Source organism: Pteropus medius, unplaced genomic scaffold (genome assembly GCF_902729225.1).
Source record: "Pteropus medius unplaced genomic scaffold, Ma_sr-lr_union100, whole genome shotgun sequence".
NCBI lineage: Eukaryota > Metazoa > Chordata > Mammalia > Chiroptera > Pteropodidae > Pteropus > Pteropus medius.
The window spans coordinates 21074931-21096762 of record NW_024344240.1 but is presented as its reverse complement, the minus strand read 5'-3'; the positions used below and the strand labels follow the sequence as shown (position 1 = coordinate 21096762).

The following is a 21832-nucleotide window of genomic DNA, read 5'->3' as shown; positions in this document are numbered from 1 at the left end:
ATAGACAAGGAAATTTTAATATAAGTCCAAGCCTCCTTTAAATAATATACTTTGATCATAATCCAGTGTCATAATCCTGAAAAGTGCTAAAAAACTCACAATCTCAAAAAGCACTAAAAAATACAAGAAGTTTCTTATATTTATGATGGGAAATAAATCCAAACTTCTTTTAAAAAGTTATACATTTTATATTTTAAAAGACTTTTTAATCATAAAATATGAGTTGTACTATGAAGGAAGGTAGAATTTTACCTAGCACATTTAAGAAATAGGTTATTTAAAAGAAACAAAAAGGACAAATGGATGAATTAAAATTCACTGAGCCAGAATCTTTCTAAATTGAAAACTACATTTATATCTTGATTATTCTGTTTGTTATACTTTGAAACAAGGACTCTATTATTTACAATATAATAGAATTTTAAGAAAAATTAAATACCCTGAAGCACTGTACACAAGCTAAAATACGAAGCAAACCTAAAATAGCTGTGGCTGGGTATGTGAATTGTTTATCTACTTGAATATTGAGGTGACTAAATTTTTTTTCAATTTTTCGATAATTTAATTCCTTTGTTAGAACAGTATTAAAAGGATAAATTCAATGAAATAAATATGTATAATGTTAACTTACCTCTTTTAATACCACTATATGAATTGATTCGATTATCTACTAGTAAAACCAGGCCACAGAGAGATGTGGAATAAAGTGATAGAGCTGTTTGAAGGCGATGGAGTTTCACACCACTTCGATGATTTCTTTTATGCTTACAGAAATCCAGCATATCTGCTCTCAGCAATCTCAAATTATGCATGGTCTTCAACTGGGCTCCTAGGGGGCAGGCAACAATCCCAGAAAGATACTTAGCTGCAAAAATTCAGTATAACAGGGTGCAAATCTCTGTGACAAGAATCCAAATAAATCTGTGCTACAAATGATTAAAAATAGGCCTTGTGATTTCCTATTTTAATAACTATTAATATTTAATCTTTCTATTTGCAAAAAATAATATTTAAGCTAAAACAGAAAACATACAGCCAACAAACTATAGGCTTTCTTGGAGCAGAATATTGTAATTAAAAATAACCTGGGTATATCCTACTCAGGTGCTAGGAATTTTTCTCTCATAGCATAAAAAAAGTTTCACAAGTTTCAAAAAATTATGACTGCAAAAAATTAAAACACTTACCTAAGTGAATGGTAAAACTTTCTTCTAACTTTCTCTGTTCCTCATAAATCCTTCCATTTGCCTCTACAGATTCTCTGAACTGACTTGGTTGAACTTTAATTTCTTCACTGAAATTAATAAAATTATTGATTTTGGGTGGCATGTTTGTCAAGAACTTTTCCTAAAGGAAAGAAAGCTTTATAATGAAATGGCACAAAAGTAACAGCTGAAAGTAGCACTTAATTTATACCTAAACTTATCTTTAATCCATGGTGACAAGTAAGTACCAACAGGTTCTAAAATTCCCACTTGTTCTTTCATTTCCTCACTGTAAGTAATGCATATTTTTCATTTTCAGTCACTATAATATTAATTCATATATTACCATTTAGTATTTCTTAGTGGCCTAAGAGAATGGTTAAATGAAATGACTAATTTATTACTTTAAAATGACACATTTAAAAAATTTATAATATATCTTTTATCAGGGTTGACTACAGGCAAAACTAGAAAATAGGCAAAGTGATAGAAATGAATATTAAAAAGTAGAAAGTCAAGGAATAATAAAAAAAGATGAAGTTCAATTTAATGTATTCACATCCTCTACTTTTTTATTTTCACCATTTTCTGTCCTCCCCCCATCTCACAATATTCTCTTCCCATTAAAAAACACTCTGCTCTTATATTTCCTAAAAAGGTTTCCATGGAGGCACTATAACTATTAATTTCACAGTATGCCAAAGATGATATAAACCTATAATAGTCATCCATTCCCCTGACTACATTTTGGGGGTTAATCCAAGCAGTCTCATTAATCTCACTGGCTTCATTAGTAAATATGGCAAATTTATTTATAAAAATTTATTTATATTAATAAAATACCCTCATCATAGCATGTAGAAAGCCACAAAAAAATATTGTTCCCATTCTAACAAGAAAAAGCCAGATAATCTATAAAATAATAACTTCTGGAGCCCATCAGAGATTTGAGGTAACAAGGCATCAAAGTAAACTAAATTCTCAAGTGTGACACACCCCTCCAAGGAGAGACAGGATAGTTTTCTTTTTTGGCAGAGCATGGTAAAAATGCATTGCTGTAATTAATGTAAGGAAGTAAGAGGAAATCAGCTAAAATTTTAAGTATGGGCTAGCATGTAAATTTAGAATAGCTATGTGCCACAAACACTAGGGAAGTTTGCATTCACTGCAAACTCTTTTCCATTGGCCTCCACCAGGTGCATCCAAGAAAACACTGGGGGCAGGCAGGAAACAAGAACATCCCCTCAGTGGCACAGCTAGAAATGCTGAGAATGCCCTAACCCCAAGGCCTTGATACACAGGTCTTGCCCAAGACTGAGGCTGGACGAAGACCACAGAGACCTGTCTCCCACCCTCAACTATATGCCCATCTCCAAGTATCAAACAACAATCGTCTATTGCTGGGCAGTGGAGCAAAAGCATAGAGAGAAACCTTATGCTATGGCAAGGCATACGACTATCCAAAGCTGAGGAAGGAGCAGAATGACAGAGAAGAAACCTCTAGAACCCAAAGCCCCACTCTCAACACAACGTGGCTGCCACTTACTACCATGGAAAATGAAGCTTGTGGTGTCCTAAAGGAACAAAATCAAAATTTTAACTCAACTGCTGACCAGATTTGCATGATCTTCATGTTAATGGCCTGTTCATATCTGAACATAAAAATTATTTACCTCAGTCTCTTTTCCTGTAATACATGCAATATACAACATTGTTAAAGAGAGGTACAAAAAAAGGCAAGCAAGCAAACAACCCCGTTGTAAACAGCAAAAGTAATCAACTAAAACAGACTTAGACCCAGATATTGGAACTAAAACGAAGGGACTTTGAAATAACTATGATTAATATGCTAAAATATCTATTGTAAAACAACAAGGACAGACAAGGAATTTCAGCAAAGAGAAAACAAATGGAAGTACTAGAGAAATAAAACATGATATCAGATCAATGGTAACAGATACCGATTCCTTTGACAGGCATCAGCAGACCAACAACTCATATTATCATGCCACCATTACCCTGATACCAAAACCAAATGAAGATATTAAAAACAAAAATGCAGACCCACCACTCAAGATATGTTTATTATTTTATAGTGAATATTTATATTTATATATTATACATGATATATGTCATGACATATGTATAACTTTTAACTATAAAACTTCTAGAGAAAACATAGGAGAAAAATCTTTGTAATCTTGGATTAGGCATATATCTTAGATAAAACACAAACCATTTAATTAAATGCAATTTAATTAACTTCACTTAATTAAAACAAAAAATTTTGCTCTTCAAAACACAATATTAAGAAAATAAAAAGACACCCTGTAAGGTGAGAGAAAATTTTTGCAAAACATTTATCTGATGATGAACGTGTATCCAGAATATATAAAGAACTCTCGAAATGCAATAAAAACAAAAACAAAGGAGATAAGGATGAAAGATTAGCATATGAAAAAATGCTCAACATTATTAGCCATCAGGGAAATGCAAAGTAAAACCACAATGGGACACCAGTACAAAACTTACTAGAATGGCTAAATATCAATATCAAGTGTTGACAAGGACAGGGGGCATCTAAAACCCTCATACATTGGTGGTAGGAATGGAAAAGGTACAGCCACTTAAGGAAACAGTCTGGCAGTTTCTTATAAAGTTAAAAATACACTTACCATGTGATCCAGCAACCCAACTTCTAGGTATTTATATAAGATAAATAAAAACATATGTATATACACAAACACCTGTACATAATAAATATTTATAGCAGCTTTATTTACAATTGCCAAAATCTGGAAATACTTCAACTATCCATTATCGAGTGAATAAAGAATGGACAAAGAATAACAGAATACTAATAAGCAATAAAAATGAACCGCTCATAAATGGAACAACATGAATGAGTTTCAGGAGCACTGTGCTGAGTGAAAGAAGACACAAACTGCTATACACAGTATGATTCAATGTATATGACTTCTGGAAAATCAAAATTACAGGGACAGAAACCAGATCAGATTGCCAGGAACTGGGCAAAAGTTAAGATTAACTATAAAAGTACAAAAGGAGTAAAAAAGGTATAAAAGAGAAATGCTATATCTTGATTGCTGTGATGGTCATGACTAATTCAGTTTGTCAAACTCATCAAAAGTAAACCTAAAACAGGTGAATTTTACTTTATGTAATTTATCCTCCAACGGATCTGACTAAAAAAAGGGGGGGAAAGTAAATGAACAAAAATAAAATACAATTTTTATCAATCTCATATAGCAGTTCTGTAAGTAGTTGTGTTGAAAACAGATTTTTGTTGCACAAGGAAACTCCTATCAATATAGGAAAGTAAACTAACAAAGTCATAGTAAAAATATTCTTTCCTAGGAATATTTGGTTTTTAAAAGCAGCAGCAGCTACAGGCTAATATTTACACAATGAAATTTACCCTATAGATCGAATTTCTGAAATTACAGCAGCAAAGTGAGAGATGATTTTTGCAGCAAGGGGTTTCCTCAGCTTCCATCAATCAGTTACTTTCCACATTTTTGACCACAATGTACAGTATATATTTTACATTTCGGCTCAGTACACACATTCATTTATAGAAAACTTAATGCATGATGCACTCTGATTTTTTTCCCTATTCTACTCTACTCTATTCTACACTGCTCCATTCCATTTTATTGTTATGTTAGAAGTCTGATTGGAAGGTAAAAGATCTTGAATGGTCCTTTGCAGACTGCAACCAGAAGTTTGAGAAACACCATTGTACATTATAGCACACAGATGTTCCCAACCCGTCTTTTCCCATAGCTCTCCCTTTGTATTGTTTCATCACTATTTTCATTTGAAATAAGGAGCATAATTAGCAGTTTAAAAAACACCACTGTATATTATAGCATATGGATGTTCCCAGTCCATCTTTCCCCCTTTCATCATTATTTTCATTTGAAATGAGGAGTAGAGTTAAATATGTTAGTGTCAAGAATGTTAACCCATATCAAAACCATAAAAAATTGTTTAAATATTTCTAAGGTCTTGTCTTGGGGAAAACAATAGGGCAAATGAAAGATTATAAATACTTAGATAAGAGGTGACATAGATATCAGGTAAACAGTTTAATGATAATCCATCCATCTGCTTGTTTGTTCACCCAGCCCATAAATATTTATTGAGTATTCTTTTGTGCCAGTGTCAAGAGCAAGACACTTGGCAAGATCTGGTTATACAACAGTAGAGAAAACAAACATGGTTTTTGTATTCAAGGAAAGACTAGTCAGGGAGACTGACATTATACAAATGAAGCGCTATTTTTAAATGTTTCTATTATACAGCAGTAAATGCGGGAAATAGGATTATTATATTGTACTAAGTACATTGCCAATTATACTTTAGGGTTTGAAAGAATTAAGAAATTCTCAAATACATGAATATACAGCCAGGAAATAAGATAGGCACTCTTAAGCTCTAGGACTATATATGAAAACAAGATATTTAGGCCATAAAGTACCATACAAGTTATGAATTACAGAAAGTCCTCTACGCCAGCAGTCCCCAACCTTTTTGGCACTAGGGATCGGTGCTCCTATGAGAATCTAATACCTGATGATCTGAGGTGGAACTGAAGCAGAGATGCTAGCGCTGCAGAGCTGCTGCAAATACAGATGAAGCTTTGCTCACTCACTGGCTGCTCATCTCTTGCTGTGCAGCCTGGTTCTTACCAGGCCATGCACTAGTACTGGACCACAGCCTGGGAGTTGGAAAACCGTGCTCTATACTATCTTTGTACCTTGTGCATGCTTCTATTACTGTACATATTACTCCACACTGTTTTATTTACAGGTCAGTCTCTCCACATGAGAAGGTATCATTTTTATTTTTTGCTTAGAGAGTGCTTAACATTTAGGATTCATTCAATCAACATTTGTTACACTATGGAAACCAATTTAAAGAAACACGAGATAGTACTTGCGATTTTTAGGTATACATACCTAAGATATTTATAAACCTAAGTTCTAGGGGAGAAATCGCTATTTAAAACAACCAATTAACGCTCCCTCACACACATACACAATTCATATAAAATTTATAAAACAAAAGACTTTTTTAAAAGTATAAAATTATCTTGAATTTTCATTGGTAATTTAAAAATATCTACAACCAAAAAGGTTCAAATTTTCAATAAACAGAAATTATTAATAACAATGAACTTTCATCTAATAATAATAATATAATGATTAATACCTGAGGGAGCTATTGTTGGGGTTTTTTAGGTCTTGATGAAGTTTTATTACCCATTCCTGATACTCTTGCTTTTGGATCGCAGTTGATTGTTTTAATTCATTTGACCATTTATTTTCTAAGTCCTAAAAAGAGACAGTATACTAACTAGTTAATTTTTTTACAAAAATAAATAAGTTAAAAAAACGTAACTACATATCTAAGATTCATTGTTCTTCACTTACTTGCTGGGATTCAAAATGCTGAGCAGCCAGTGAATTTACATCTTGATCTGTCAGTGATTTTCCCAATTCCTGCATCACTTTTTCCATTTCAATACCTTGTCTAAAACATAAATAAGCACATCAGATATACTTATCAAAACTGTAAGGTATATGACCACTCCAGATTCACTGAACAATCTCTATAAAGTAAAAATAAAATTTTTATTTTATAGAAGTATGTCCACGTATGACAACTCTAATACCTGGCAAGCACTTTGAGGACTTGGAAATGGGAAAATTATGATAATTTCATATTATAGCGACGTCACTTATGCAGCTAAATTTCATTTAATCTATATTCATTTCATATTATAGCGATGTCACTTATGCAGCTAAATTTCATTTAATCTATAAATGAAAGCAGTCTAAATCTGGGTTTGTAAGTCCAGATCTCTTTTCACCTGCAAATTTCCTCCAAGATGCTCGGCGATTCCATCTTAAATACATGTTCTATTTACTTATACATGAGTTAGTGACTTCGACCTTTGAAAGTTAGTTTATATTATAACCAGAAGCTATCCATTAGGTTCTAAGAATCAAAATGATATTAAGTCACCAAGTTCCGCTTACAGAGGAATATAAAATACTTCTGAAGATATGTTTTCGTCTTACCTCCTTCATTTACCCAAATAAATAATGTGCAGAAATGAAAAATGATTTTTCCTACAGGAAAAACTCAACAAAGGTATTAGAAGTTCACACAGTGGTTATTTATTAGGAGAAATGTGTAGTGACTAGAAGGGCATGAGGGAGCCTTTAGCAGTGTTGGAAATACTCTATTTCTTGATCTGGATGATAATTATATGGCTGAGTTTACTTTGTGAAACATTATTGAGCTGTACACCTACACTTTGTTGCTTATTATGTATGTATGTTATAGAAGTTCATTAAAATTTTCAAATTAAAAAATTATCTTAATATATGTGTTAAAGTTTACTCTAAAACATATTTGAAACAAACTTAGAATGAAACAGACATCAACTAAAAAATTTTTACTATCATTCTAGTTAATTTAATTGCTCTCAGAAGCAAATTTATACTTCTTTATGACAACTGATTAAGATATGTACATGAGAAATAAAACTCATTCATGTTATACATTTACACATTTCTATATATATATTGTCCAGTATTAAATTGAATATTTAATATAGTTCCCACTTAATTTAGTTCCCACTTAATTCTAATGCACATGATTTCATTAACTTTTTAATAACTATCAGAGGTCAGGTAAAGATTATGTTTGCAAGTAAGATTTTTTATTTAGAATAGAAATAACCGCTAAATATTTATAAATACAAACTTCGATATGAATATGTTAATATTTTATATTACACATGTTCCCTCTAGTGGATAAAATGTATCATTGCCATTTTTAAGTTTTTTTTAAAAAACCTGAATCTGGTTTGCTGAAAGAAGCAAACCTCCGGTGAGGAAAAAGAAGACTAATAAATAAGTATGCAATAAATAAAATTACATGAACACTTATTTTACTCTAAATGTGTCAGAAATGCAAGGAGCTAATGATATAATTAATAATACAGTATACATTTTCTGTGATTAAAATCAAAGAAAATTTTATTATATTTCAAATGAATTACTACCTATGTACTGGCTCAGTATGTCAGTCATGATGACTCTGACAATCTGTGTATTACCTTGAAGCCACTCTGGAAAAAAGATCATTATAACTATACTGATGCTGTGCTGAGAAACTCTTTTAAAGATGTAAAACAAGTAAAATGAAAGGAGAAATAAGAAATTATGTCGCTTCCATTCATGAATTGGATAAATGAATTAAACACCAAAATTTTGGGTGAAATTCCAAAGATACCAGTGAATTCCAACGTACCTTGAGTTATACTGTTTGCCTTTGCAATAAATAGTATTTACCTTAAGAGGAACACAGCTTACTTTTCTTTGTAAAGCTAACAGTTTGGATATGTGAAAGACAAACTACGAAACTGTTTTTTAAATAAATGTATTCAAATATTGTTTATATGTTTAGAAAGAAAAAAAAAGCAAAGCCCTATCAAGAAGTTTGGCCAAAGGACATTTTGAAAAATAACATAAACCAAAACAAACCCCTACTAAAAACTATTACACAAAAGAAAAAAAATGTATAAAGTACCAGTAAATAGTACTGAATTAATTAATCAGCTTCCCAAAAGGTGAAGAGTCTCATGGAATGTGAATCTGCTTCTGAATTAGAAAAAAGAACAATTATAAAATTTTGGGGGAGGTGTAGTGAGTAGGCATAAAGTGGGCCAAAATTTAGAGTAGTTCAACAGCTGAATGAAAGGACTAGTAATGGCTACTGATATGAACTAAAGACAGCCAAGGTGAGAATTTTTTCATGTATCTAAATAGGTAGAATGACTATAGTCCCAGAAAACCTGAGACCCAAGAACAGATTTAGAATGAGTTGAAGGTTATATAATTTGAAGCCCTAGTAGGAAAAATGAAGTTCAACAGAAGGTAATTAATTAGAATTAGGTAATCATATTTTTATATATTAAAAATAATCTAATCTTTATTTTGTTCTTATTTTAAAAATATATCCACAATTTTATGGGTGACATAATAAAAAACTAGGAAAAAAGCAAATTTTTGACTCCTCCAGAAACACAGCTTCAACTATTTACCTGGTGGCAAACTATCCATACTGCAGGTATCCCATCTAGAAAGAAACTGCCTTGATACAGGTAGTCGGCAAGCCCAAACCATAAAGAGTGACTAATGTCTCGAAACATCATGTTCTTTCTGACACAGAGATAGTTCCAATATCTTATTAGATAAGAGAACGAAAGGTCCAGAGGAGTAGAACTATTATGAAAATTTACAAATCTACACAATATAATAAAAATACTAATCTAATACACAGAAGACAGTATGCCTCAGGAAAAATGATTAAATCCATTTGCTTATGATTTTTGTGTTTTAAGTGATCTCATCTATGATAACCCTCAAAATAAGACATTATTCTCATCTTGCTAGTCCCAGTGTTTTCCAATGTGAAGCTAATGAGGGCCAGGAGCAAACCAGTACATCATTTTAAATTTACTTTTTTGAGACTGATTTATGAATAAATGTGACTTGCTCCTAATATACCTTCACAATCAAATAAACTTTCCATCAATCAGCAACGTGAAAAAAATTATCTTAATGCCAGGTATACCTCAAGTCTTTAAGTAAATGCTTTGAAGGTAATATATATTATTAGATTCAGCTAGATTATATGGATTATCTAGAAAGAGAAGTGTGTCCTGAGTTATTATTACAATTATAGAATTAGTAGGAAGTAGTCTGGAAAGTCATGCTTTAAAATATATTATGCTAGCAATTTTTTACTTTGAAGAAAAAAATGATCATAAAAGCCTGCTTGGACTACTGTATTAAGTTATCCATACAAAATAAATTCAAATCTAATTAATATTTTTTGGAATAATACTAGTGATTTTTTACTAATGTAAATAAGCTTAGAAACTGAATTGAAAGACACCATGGACTTAGTCACAGCAGTGTTTTAAATAGATTCTGAATAGGGAGGCAGTATAGTATAGTGGTTAAGAAGCTTTGGAATAAAACTTCCTGGTTTAAAATTTCAGCTTGTCTTTAGACAAGTTACTTAACTTATTTAAGCCTCAGTTCCCTTATCTGTACAATGGGGATAATAATAGGGTAAAGATCAAATGAGATAGAATATGTCATGAAATGCATGAAACCCTATGTATATGCTGAAACCCTAACCCTCAATGTGATGGAATGTAGAGGCAGTGCCTTTATAGACAAGGCTTTAAAGTTGGTGCCTCATGATGGAACTAGTGCATATAGGAAGAAACACTAGAGTTCTCTCTCTAGGAATGATGCACCAAGAGCACGCACTGAGAAAAGGCCATATGGCACACATTGAGAAAGCACTGTCTGTAAGCCAGGAAATGGGTCCTCATCTCAGCTAAATCTATTGGCACCCTGATCTTGGACTATCCAGCCTCCAGAACTATGAGAAATAAATTTCTGTTGTTTAACCTATATCGTCTATGGTTTTTTGTTATAGCAGCTCAAACTAAGACAGCATCCAAAGCACTTCACACAGTGCCTGGAAAAAAAGCAAACCTTCAAAAGAGGTAAGCTATTCCTCTTATTAGAAATAAGAATATATAAAGCCACCATATTTATTTCTGTAAATCACTTGAGAAGTTTTATAAACCTATGAGGACTTCCCAGTTAAAACTACAGGTTTAAACACACAAGAAAATTAATTCCTAATATTAAAGAATTTTTTCTATTTTAGTCTTCAATTTCATAACAAATCAAAAACAAGTTGTTCTGTAGGCCATATCTAACAATGTAACATTTAATTATGATAATACGAGAAATTTGAAATACCTCTCTCGTAATTTTTTCAGCTCCACATCTCTTTCACCAATCAGTTCTGAGATACTAACAAAGTAATTATGTTCCAAATTTAGGAGTGTTTCAGAAGCAGGAGAGTGGATTAGGTCATGGTACACATCTGCAAAATCTTCATCCCAGCTGGGCTCTTCAGGCCTTGCATGCTCTAATGTGGTCTACGAGATGATACACAGACATTCTTAAATGACATAGTATTTTTAACTAACACACTACTAGAAAAGTATGTATACACTGATTCAATTTTTGTACATCAGACAAGGAGAGAAAGACCCTCCATTTATATATGTTTATATATTGGCTACATAGGATTATCTAAGCATCCCCCCAAAATGGAAAGATACAAACTAAGTTATTAATATGGGTTACCTGGAGACAGGGCTAGGGGAGTGAGGCTAACGTGGAAGAAGGGACGGGAAATGTAGGAAAAAATAAAGTATGCTATGATCCAATTTCTTTAACATAACACAGAATGCTAATGTCCTATTTCAGGACAGTGGGATTTCTGATGACCTTTACTTTCTTTATATTATAATGTATCATATAAAAAATAATCTGCACATTTTAATTACATAATTGGAAAAAACTTTTCATTATTAAACTATATAGTGCTAAAAAATGTTTTGTAGGCCAGGAGTCCTCAAATCCAAAGCTGAGGACCAGTACAGGTCAGTGCCCTGTTAGTAACGGGGCCACACAACAGGTGGTGAGAGGCGGGAGAGTGAGCAAAGCTTCATCTGTATTTCCAGTCGCTCCCCAGCACTAGAATCACCACCTCAGCTCCACCTCACATCATCAGTCATTAGATTCTTATAGAAGCACTGGTCCCTGATGCCAAAGGGTTGGGGACCACTGCTGTAGGCTATATATTTAGAAAATGAGGTTACCTATGTGGTCACCTATATGGTGATGCAAAGAGTTTGAAAATCAAATTCGTGCATAGAATTTTATATCAAGATAAACATGCATTTTTCTAATTTTGACCCTTTATAGTATACTGCTTTCTTCTTAAAATGTAAGCATTTTTTTCGGTATGTGGAAAGAGTAGCTATTAAAAAAAGAGACTGAGTCAACACTGATAAACAAGAAAAACAAACATGGAGAGAAGTAAAATCAGGATACCCTCAGCACACACACAAATCCACCTGGGGAGGTAAAGATGCCTGTCCCAAGGACATGTGATGTGCCAACACGTCAGACATACTGCTTTACAGGTTAGGAAACTGATATGCTGAGAAGTCCTCATCAAGCATCATATAATTTGATGGCAAAAGTAGAAATAACTCAAAGATTTCAATGTTTTTTTCATTACTGATCTTTATAGACAGATATCTGCAAAAAAAAGAACCTGAATTTTCCCCTTTTCTTACCAATGAAAATATTAAAAACTGTAATCTATAACATAAATGAGAGTAATAATTTACCTTAAAAATAAAACAAATGGATAAATCACAGAAACAGGTATCTTGAACTTGGTCAATTAATAGTTAAACTTTTTCCCCTTGTTTTCTTTCGCTTATACTTCAATTAATTGCCAGATCAGGAGGGAAGAGTTTAATATGACTCTAGCTGAGTCTATAACGTGGATTTCTTTTACTCTATGTCTCTGAAAATCTAAAATCACATTCTGATAACTGTTTTATATCTTTAGATTTGGCACTGCTCTAGGGATTATAACCAGCCCATGAGACTTAAACTTAGTTCAAAATTCACTTCAGGCTCAGGCTAAAATTTTGTAGGAAGGAGCCGGTAAAAGATCATAGGGATCTGGCTGGCCATATATAACACCAGACATTCTGTAACCTCACTAGCCATATCAGCTAACTATAACAATTTGCAGCATCAATTGAAAACTCAGCCTAGCATTAGGAATAGAAACTACCTACATGAGAAGCACTAGAGTTTTTCCCTGACCTAAGTCTTCCCATTGTCTCAAGAGAGACGATACTAGAAAGGGGATTGTGACAGCTGAAAGAAATGGGGCATTGAGTAAAGGCCTGCTGAGAGAATACTATTCAATGCCTAGGCCATTATTTTTCTGCCTCCATATTCAGGCATAAAGCTCAATTTCTTTGAGGCTCAAACCATTTGGCATCCCTTGTCTTTCATGGCCATGATTATCTAACAACTGACCGGTCAATCACCCTCATTCATTTAAAGTTTTGGCACTGTGTTCACATACTTCCTCTGATGTGTGATAGCACACATCTTGTCATCAACCTTGGTCAGTTGGATGTCCATGTGGATAACCTATCCAATGTCTTCTGTCTTACTTCCCTCAACTCCGTATCTCTCATAAGCTTTCCACTCCACATCAGACACCCATTCTACATCACCAGGAACAGGCTCAAACTCAAAACTTCAAACATTCAGTTTGACTAAACCTCCAACCAAGATTTTTAATTCAATTACTCCCAGGTAGTTGGTTCTTCAACCTTATCAGGATTTCCACTCCATAGGCCCTCTACTTTTTCATTTTTTGTCAGCCATCACCTCCCACCTAGCTTCACTTTCTTCCCTATGCAGCTTACATTCTGTGGTCTGGCATTCAACCACCATCTTGCCAACTCTCAATTCCCTTGACTGACGTTCCTTCTCTTGCCCACCTAACAAAACTCTAATCTTACAGCTGGGCTATAGAGAGCTGCAGCAGAACAACCATAAAACTCTACAGTTTATGGTGGCAGATTGGTGTGACTCTAAACTTTCCCCTTTAGTGACGCCTGGCAATCCTATCTTCCTATGGTCAGTTCTCACCACAAACATCCAAACGAATGATCTGTTTTTATTACTTCTTAGATAAAGTAGAAATAGTTCTACTTTAACTTCTGCTACCAAACCAGTAAAATTTTCTTAATTTATATCCACCCCTTTTTTCTTCCTTTGTGCTAATGGAAGAAGTGTCTCTCTACCTAGTTAAAATTAATTCTCTACTAGAGTTCTGGATTCTATCTCTTCTAGTTTTCATCTCGACCATCTTAAAACAAATGAACAAACAAAAAAAAGAAATTTTCTAACCCTGTGTTCCCATTTTGAAAGTGCCTCATCCTTCTTCTGTAGATAGCCAAACTTCTTGAGTTACCTATACTCATTCTCTCTACTTCCACATTTCCACACATTCTTAAGGTCACTGAAATATAATTTCTGCCCCCACCAATCCACTGTCACTGATCTTGCCATAAGATTATTTGAAAAAACCACTGGATATTTTTTAGTCTTTTCCTTGCTTGATCTCTGCAGCATTTTACATTGTTGACTATTCCCTCCTTCTTGCTTGTTTTTTCTTAACTTTCACGAAACCCTAATTTTTTGCCTTCTTTCTACTTCTTTGGCCAGTTCCTCTCTTTCCTTTGCAAGTTCTTCTTCCTCTGAAGCCATCATTTTTATGCCAATACTTGCTTCTCTTCACATGAATGGAGCCACCATTCCACCATCCAGTAGTCCAAACCAGAACTCTGGGCCAAGTGATCTTTTATCTTTCAAGTCTCAGCTTAAATGTTACCTCCTTAGAGAAGAGTTCTCTAGTCCCATATAAATTAAGTTCTCCCCACCTCTCCCCTTCATGGTTCTCCATGATGATACCTTATTTATTTCCTTTATAACAGGTTTACAATTATAAATTAATCGTGTACTTGTTTATTAACTTTCTTCTTCATTACATGATAAGAAGAACCAGATTTCTTCTGTTGCTATATTCCTGAAGCATAGCACAGACCTACATACAGTGTTTGCTGAATATATAAATGACAAAAATCATATCTTCTTTTGTCTCCACTACCACAATTCTAGACTAAGCTTTCATCACTTCTTTCCTATAACTGCAACAGTCTTCTAACTCATCCCAAATTTCTCCCTTCCGAGATTTTCTTCATACTAATACACTGATCTTTCTGAAATGCAAATATGATCATCTTACTCCTCTGCTAAACTGCTTCAAAGCAGCTCATTACCTTCAGCATAAAGACAATTCTCAAGATGGCTTGCAACACTCTTTTCTAGCCATTCTAAACTTGTTTTTCAAATGTGCCCTGGACTTTCTCACCTCCAGGCCTTTATATATGTCATATCCTCTCACACCAAATCTTCCACCATAAACTTTAGAGTGGATATTTTCTCCACTCCCCCACACCACCTACTTATTTTCATCTCATCTTTCAGGTCTCAACTAAATTTCTCTTTCCTCTGGGAAGCTTTCCTAAAGTTCACTAGATTAGAATAGGTGTACCTGCTTTGTGCTCTCATAGTACTCTGTAGTCTCCCTATCATAGTACTTGCCACATTCCACTGAATTTAATTTTAATTATGTCTTCCCGTTATACTATAAACTCTGTGAAGGTGAGAATTATGTCTGTTTTGTTTTTGTTATATCCCAAGTGCCTAACATATCTAATATGTAACAGATGCTCAATACACGTTTGCAGAATGAATGACTACAAAGAGAACTGAGAAGCGTACTGAAATAGAACGTAGGACACCACCAAAAATAAATAGTCAACTTCACGATTTTGTCAATGGTGCCTCTGTTTGGCTTTTCTTACCTATCCGAGCTTACTTCTCATTATTAAAAAAAAGAAAGAAAATAAAATAAATCTAATTAATAGCAAAAGATACAGTAGTGATGAAAAGAAACAGTATAATTAGATTTTTAGGGACTAGAAGCAGAAAAGGATGACAAGCAATAGATTCTGACAGTAGACAAGAAAAGGAAATGCAGAAGAAAAGAGTTACTCTACAAAGTAGGAATTAACAGGCGTGTACTTTAGTAAACCATCAAAACTTCCTTATACCATATAAGTACATTCATTAAAGCAGAGCTCTGTATATCAGGGGCAATGGTCCTCTACAATAAAATTTCTCATGTAACAGCAGCATATTCAGCACATCACTGCAATGATGGGACAGACAGGCCTCCTTCTGTAGCACTGCCTCATTGTATCATATAAAAATATAATCATTTACATTTATACTGATGACTCGAGGTCAACAAAAAGTTAGGATTGAGTTTTATACAGCATGCCTAAGAAAGCAAAGAAATGTGTACTGCCTTTTAAAAAAAATCTTTATCAAAAAGTGGTTAAGGCAAATACTTTGTTATTTACGTATGTTACATTTGAAATATCTAGTAAATCCATTTATAGTACACAGAGCTCATTCCTTCATAACCCTAGGTAACTGGTATCACCATAAACACTTTGTTATTTCCCCTCTATATTGTTGCTTCTATTGTTCTCAAGATTACTGAAATATTGTTTACCCACATGCTGCAGAGATGCGTTAGCCTTCTCCTGTCTCATGTACTACTACTCCATTCTGCATCCGCTATCAGTCTGCTGCTAGGCATACTTTGATTTTTCTCCACAATGCTGCAGCTTCTAATCTTTGCCAGATCTTTTGCAATCGACTACACAGTTCTCTTTTCTTTTTTAATTCCTTCGTTTGGTCACTGATTCCCATATTTCTTGAGCTTGTATTGAGCTGTTTGGCTTTTGTCATTTTTATAGCCAACGACAACCCATATATATCCAGGAGGAAAGCAATATTTGGGTCTTTTCAGTTATTTTTCTAACTGTCAATATTTTCTTTTTTACTGTGAGAAATAACTTTTTTGCTTTATCTTTCTTCAATTCTTTAAAGACAAACAAGCTACTATGGTTCTAGAATTCTGGCATTGCTAGAAATATGAACTCTACAAAACAAGAAGTGCTACGTTATCTCCTAAATTTGCATAGGGTATGACAGAGTACTTCTCAATTGATACTTGTCGATTTTAATTCACTGTATATCTGTACTCTTATGATTAAATGAATTAAGTATAATGTTATATTGATGTAACTATTATTGCTACTATTGTTAGAATCATTAATCTGGAAGAGAGTCAAATTCCTATTTTTAGAACAGCTAAAGCACAAAAGAATAAGTAAAACCATAAATTTAGTAAACACGGTAATTATTTTTTTTATAACAAGATAAACTTAAAAAAACATTTATTGACCTAATATTCAGGAAGTTTTCTCTTTGGTTACACAAAATAGGTTCTGCTTCCAGATTTGATATCAAAACAAGAGCAATTCTAGAGAAGTAACTGCTTTCTTCACAAACTCTTCCCTGACCACTCCTTCTTCTCTCAATTTCTCTACATGCTCCCACAGTATTTACACTGATCCTAAGGCTGCACAGTTATAACAGTCTGTGGACGTCTTTGTACCTTCCTACTAAGATTTTAAGCCTCCTGAAGGTAAAGACTTATCCTCAGCTGTATACCCAACCTATTTTAGAGGTACAAAAAATGTCAAATAAACCAAGTAGAATCATTATTGTAATACATCTTACAGCTTTATTTCTTTTTATCAGCTGGACAATGGGGTTTCTTTAATTATCACAGGCATATCTTTTTTAATGTAATAATTATGTTTTTAACAGTTAATATGTGTAAATAGTGTCATCTTTTAAATAAACTAGGAAACCTTTCTGGGCACAGAACAAACTGCTTTGATTAATAAATATGACCTAATAAAATGGATTTCTTTCAAATTCTCATGAACTGAATTGCTTAAAGTGGGACGTAATTCACTCATTAGAGCTTGCAACTATTGAATTTATTTTGTCTGTTTACATAGTTCTGTATCTGGTTCCCTAACTAAAATGTAAATTTCGATTTTGGGTCTGTCTTATTCACAATTTAATACCGAACGCCTAGTACAGTAAATGACATATGATAGATTCTCAACATATTGTATCTCATCAATTCTAAGATACATATTTTTTTACATTATAACTTTTGGAAATCAGGGTGTATCATATATTTGATGGCATCTTGGCATTCTATTATTGATTAACAGGTGAAAGTGTTCTTTTTTAGTAGTAAATAAAATAATGGTGTATGTTATGATCAATGGCATCTTAGACTATGAAATAAGGTATATTATTTAAAGGGAAAAAAATGAAGATGTTATATAACTATATAACAAAAGTAAACGAGATTAAAATGAACTACTGCTAGTTTACAGTTGCCAGATAAAATGCAGGTCACCAGTTAAAATTAAAATTTCAGATAAACAATGAATAATTTTTACTATAACTATGTTCCATGAATATGTGGGATATACTTATACTAAAAAGTTATTCATTGTTTATTGAAATTCTAATTTAACTGGTGCTCTGTATCATTAATTACTAAATCTGGCAATGTTATCCTGGTTAGAAATACAAAAGTACCATCTTGTCTTATAAAGGCAGTACGTAAAGTATTATGTTATGTGCTTACCCTAATATAGGAAGGAAGCACTCAACCATCAATATATATTGTATATTATGGAATAAATTTTTTACGTACAGAAAAAAGGATTCTGCAACTCAGTATTATCTTAGCAATTTAAAAATCCTTGTTAAAGTCCAGCATATCCTTGAAATTTACAATCTGATCTATTTTCTTACCTCAGCATAAGCTTTGGCCCATGTATTTGCCAGCTGATGCAAATCTACTTCACCTGATTTCACGGATTCCAGTGATGCTTCAGCATCTCTATCATAATCTTTGAGGGATTCTACTTCTATAAACTGACTCAAAGCTTCTTTTAAATCTGTAACATGGACAAGAAATGCCATCTTCAGCAAAATCCAGATATAAATAGGGAACATTTTATCTGATTAAGCATTCCAACATAAAATTTTATTTTACCAAGCTTAAACTCTTAATACAATGTCTAAATAAAATAAAATAAGCTTAGGGGATCATTTAACTAATTTCACAAATATCTTTTTTTACAATTACAGGTTATACATGGAGAATGGTCAAAATTCTTAACTTTTATGTATAACCTTGATACTAATTTGAAATGTTAATTTCTTAAGCCTGATGCTTCAGTTTGAAACAGGTAAAAGCACATAAAGAAAAATAGTCTACAGATTTACAGGGTTTTAAGGTTATTGTATTTAAATGACAAAGTTCATTATATGATTATTCTTTGAATTTGGAATAGAAATTTGAATATTTATATTAAAACTGATTTAATTCAGATGATCTATAATTCCAATTTTAGAGACACTACTTAGAGATTGATACAATGGAAACAGCACTGGAATAGAAGTCAAAACATATGTGTCCTGATCTCGGCTCTGTCCACTATGTTTGTCACATTACACCAGTGGTTCTCAATACTTAGCTTGCATCAGAATTCCCTGGAGGGCTTACTGAGGTTGCAGACTGCTACCCCCAGAGTTTCTGATTTAGCAAGAGTAGAGTGAGGCCCAAGAATTTGCATTTCTAACAATTTTCCAGGAGATGGTATTGCTTCTGATCAGGAAAAAACTTTTGAGAACCACTGCCTTAGGCGAATGATTTAATCTTTTCATGTACATCTTTCCTTATTTGTACAATGAGACTGTGTTAGGAAGTTTCTGGGTTCCCTTCTAACTCTAACTTTCTATGATCCAACACATCCTCAATTTAAATTTTTGTCCTAATCTGTGAGATAGAACATAGACTTTTAAAAATGGATTAATATAGATGACCTTATAGAATTAATTTAGGTAAGCAAAAATTATTCTAAGATTAGTATTCCTTCTCTTCTATGACATCTTAGGAATTGAGAATCAGATCATTAAAGGGGCAACACATTTAGCAATATAATTCTATAACATAATAAATGATAGCTGAAGTGCCTTATGAATCCGCCCAACTAAATTAAGAGGCTAAAAGTTCTAATCTAGTCTTTGTAACTAATTTTTCATTATGTAATTTAATTTTTATACTAAACTGCCTTATAAACAACTACAAGGGTTATAAGAAAAAGCACTAAATAAAACTGTTTTATTCTTAAAAGCAGTTTTAAACACTTCTGATTTTATAGCCGTTTCCAATGCTTCTTAGGTTTATGCTTTCTAATATGAAACTTCTAATGACAGACTGTATAAAAATAAAGTGGTATTAAAAAAAAATTAGTCCTCACCTTTTTCGATAAAGCATGGTAAACCGTGCAGCAGCATCAGACGTCCATGTAAATAACTGGCATTCTCTTGAACAGGAAATTTGAGGGGCACCCTCAGTTCTAAGCACTGACTTCCTACTTTGAATTTATACACAAATTCCCTCTCTCTGTTGCAGAATCGTTCTCTGTTTTTCTTCATCTTCTCTGGCATGATATCTATAGTTTTAAAAAGCAGGAGATTATAACGCCATAAAAAACATGATATTTCATTACTGATGTATCACTTCTAAGAAAATGGTCCACCACTCAAGAGATTTTATCTGTGATTCTGAGCAAATTATTCTTTTTCCTACATTTATCCCTGCATTTTCATCTTCATGAAGAAAATGAAGCGTTTCTTTTTAAAATGAAAGTTTTTTTAAGCTTTATTTCAGAAAAAAATTATGCCCATGGAGTACTTTGCATTCCTAGGCAGGGTTCTCAAGAACAGGGAAAGAACATGGAGGAAAAAAAGGATTCTCAGGAAGAGATCCGTGGGTGGGCTGATATAGAGTTTATGAAAGTTGGGGAATGCAAAGTCAAAGAAACAGATCAGGGACCAAGAAACGAACTGGGGGTAGAGGGGCGGGAGATGGTGTTAGATCTCAACGTGGGAAAAAGATATACAGAAAATAGAAGGTCCAAGATACCCCACAAGGCAAACTGGACGCTATTCAGAAAGAAGAAAATCTAGTCAAAAAGATTAAGAATCAACATCAAGTAAGATTTATTTACCAGCCTCCTTACTAGACTCCCTGCTCTAGGCTTTTCCCCATCAAAACAGTTCTTACACCATTCTTAAGTCATACTCATCTTTCCAACTGCATATCTGCTGTTATTAATCTGCTTAAAACACTTCTATAACATCCATAGGTCTCAGGATAAAATTCAAACTCACACGCGTCTGCTTATATCTCCAGACTTTTCTTCTCCCCAGCACCTGCACTCTTTTGAAAACTTTATTTTCCAACCACACTGAATTCCTTTCAATACTAAATCTCTTTTTCAACTCCCAACTTTTGGAATGTCTTTCCTTTGCCTAGAACACTCTTACTTCTTTCTTCGGCTAAATATTTTAGCTTCGGTTCAACATTTAAACTTACTATGTTTCAACAAATTGATTCTTTAGTTCCTTCTCCCCAATTTTTTTTTTAAAGCAGAGGTGAAATCAAGGAAGGATTCCCATGCAAAAACGGGATGGGAAGAGGAGAGCTAGTCAGATCTCATACCGCCAACAGAGTGGTGATTCTGCGGCTCAAATTAGTCACGCAAAGGGAGGGCAGACTGCCGGGCCGAGAAGCTCCAGCCGATTGAGGGTACAACAGCTCCATTAGAGGGTTTCATTCTAAAAGAGCGTCCTCATTCTTGGCTCCAGGCTCACCTCCCCTAGCTCCGAAGTCCTGAAGGGTCCGCACACTCGGCGTTGTCAACAGGCCAAGGCTCAGGGAACATCAGCTGACTTGCGTACTTGTTTTTACAGCCAGCAGATCCGCTTCGGCAGATTCGCTCACGCTTGCTCCTCTTTCCAGGCACCCCGTAGAAAATTCCTCGGTGTAAGTGCCTCTTGTTCTATCCTGACTCAACTTAATCATTTAAAAAGTTTAAGAAGGTACAGTTCTACTGTTATTGTGTATTTCAGAGACGGCATAAAACCAGTGTCGCGCCGAAAGTGTAGCAGCAAACTACAAACGCGACTCTGGCAGACCGGAAGCGGAAGGGCAATGTCTTGCTAAGGGCGTGAACAAATTAA

The 21832-nt window shown here is 33.7% G+C and overlaps 1 protein-coding gene across 9 annotated transcripts in view; it reads right to left on the bottom strand.

Annotated features, from left to right (window-relative positions):
- FERRY3 (FERRY endosomal RAB5 effector complex subunit 3) overlaps window positions 1-21787 on the bottom strand; it is a 40236-nt gene extending 18449 nt beyond the window's left edge. Inside the window, exons 1-8 of one of the 9 annotated variants that reach the window (XM_039869067.1) lie at window positions 21464-21787; window positions 20065-20259; window positions 18551-18696; window positions 11093-11274; window positions 6665-6764; window positions 6444-6565; window positions 1188-1294; window positions 632-829 (exon numbers count right to left, since the gene is read on the bottom strand). In XM_039869067.1, coding sequence (XP_039725001.1) covers window positions 632-829; window positions 1188-1294; window positions 6444-6565; window positions 6665-6764; window positions 11093-11274; window positions 18551-18696; window positions 20065-20254 — 1045 coding nt within the window. In that variant the 5' untranslated portion in view covers window positions 20255-20259; window positions 21464-21787. The other 8 variants (XM_039869068.1, XM_039869070.1, XM_039869071.1 and 5 more) reach the window with 8 other exon arrangements.
- Between the last annotated feature and the right edge of the window lie 45 nt (window positions 21788-21832).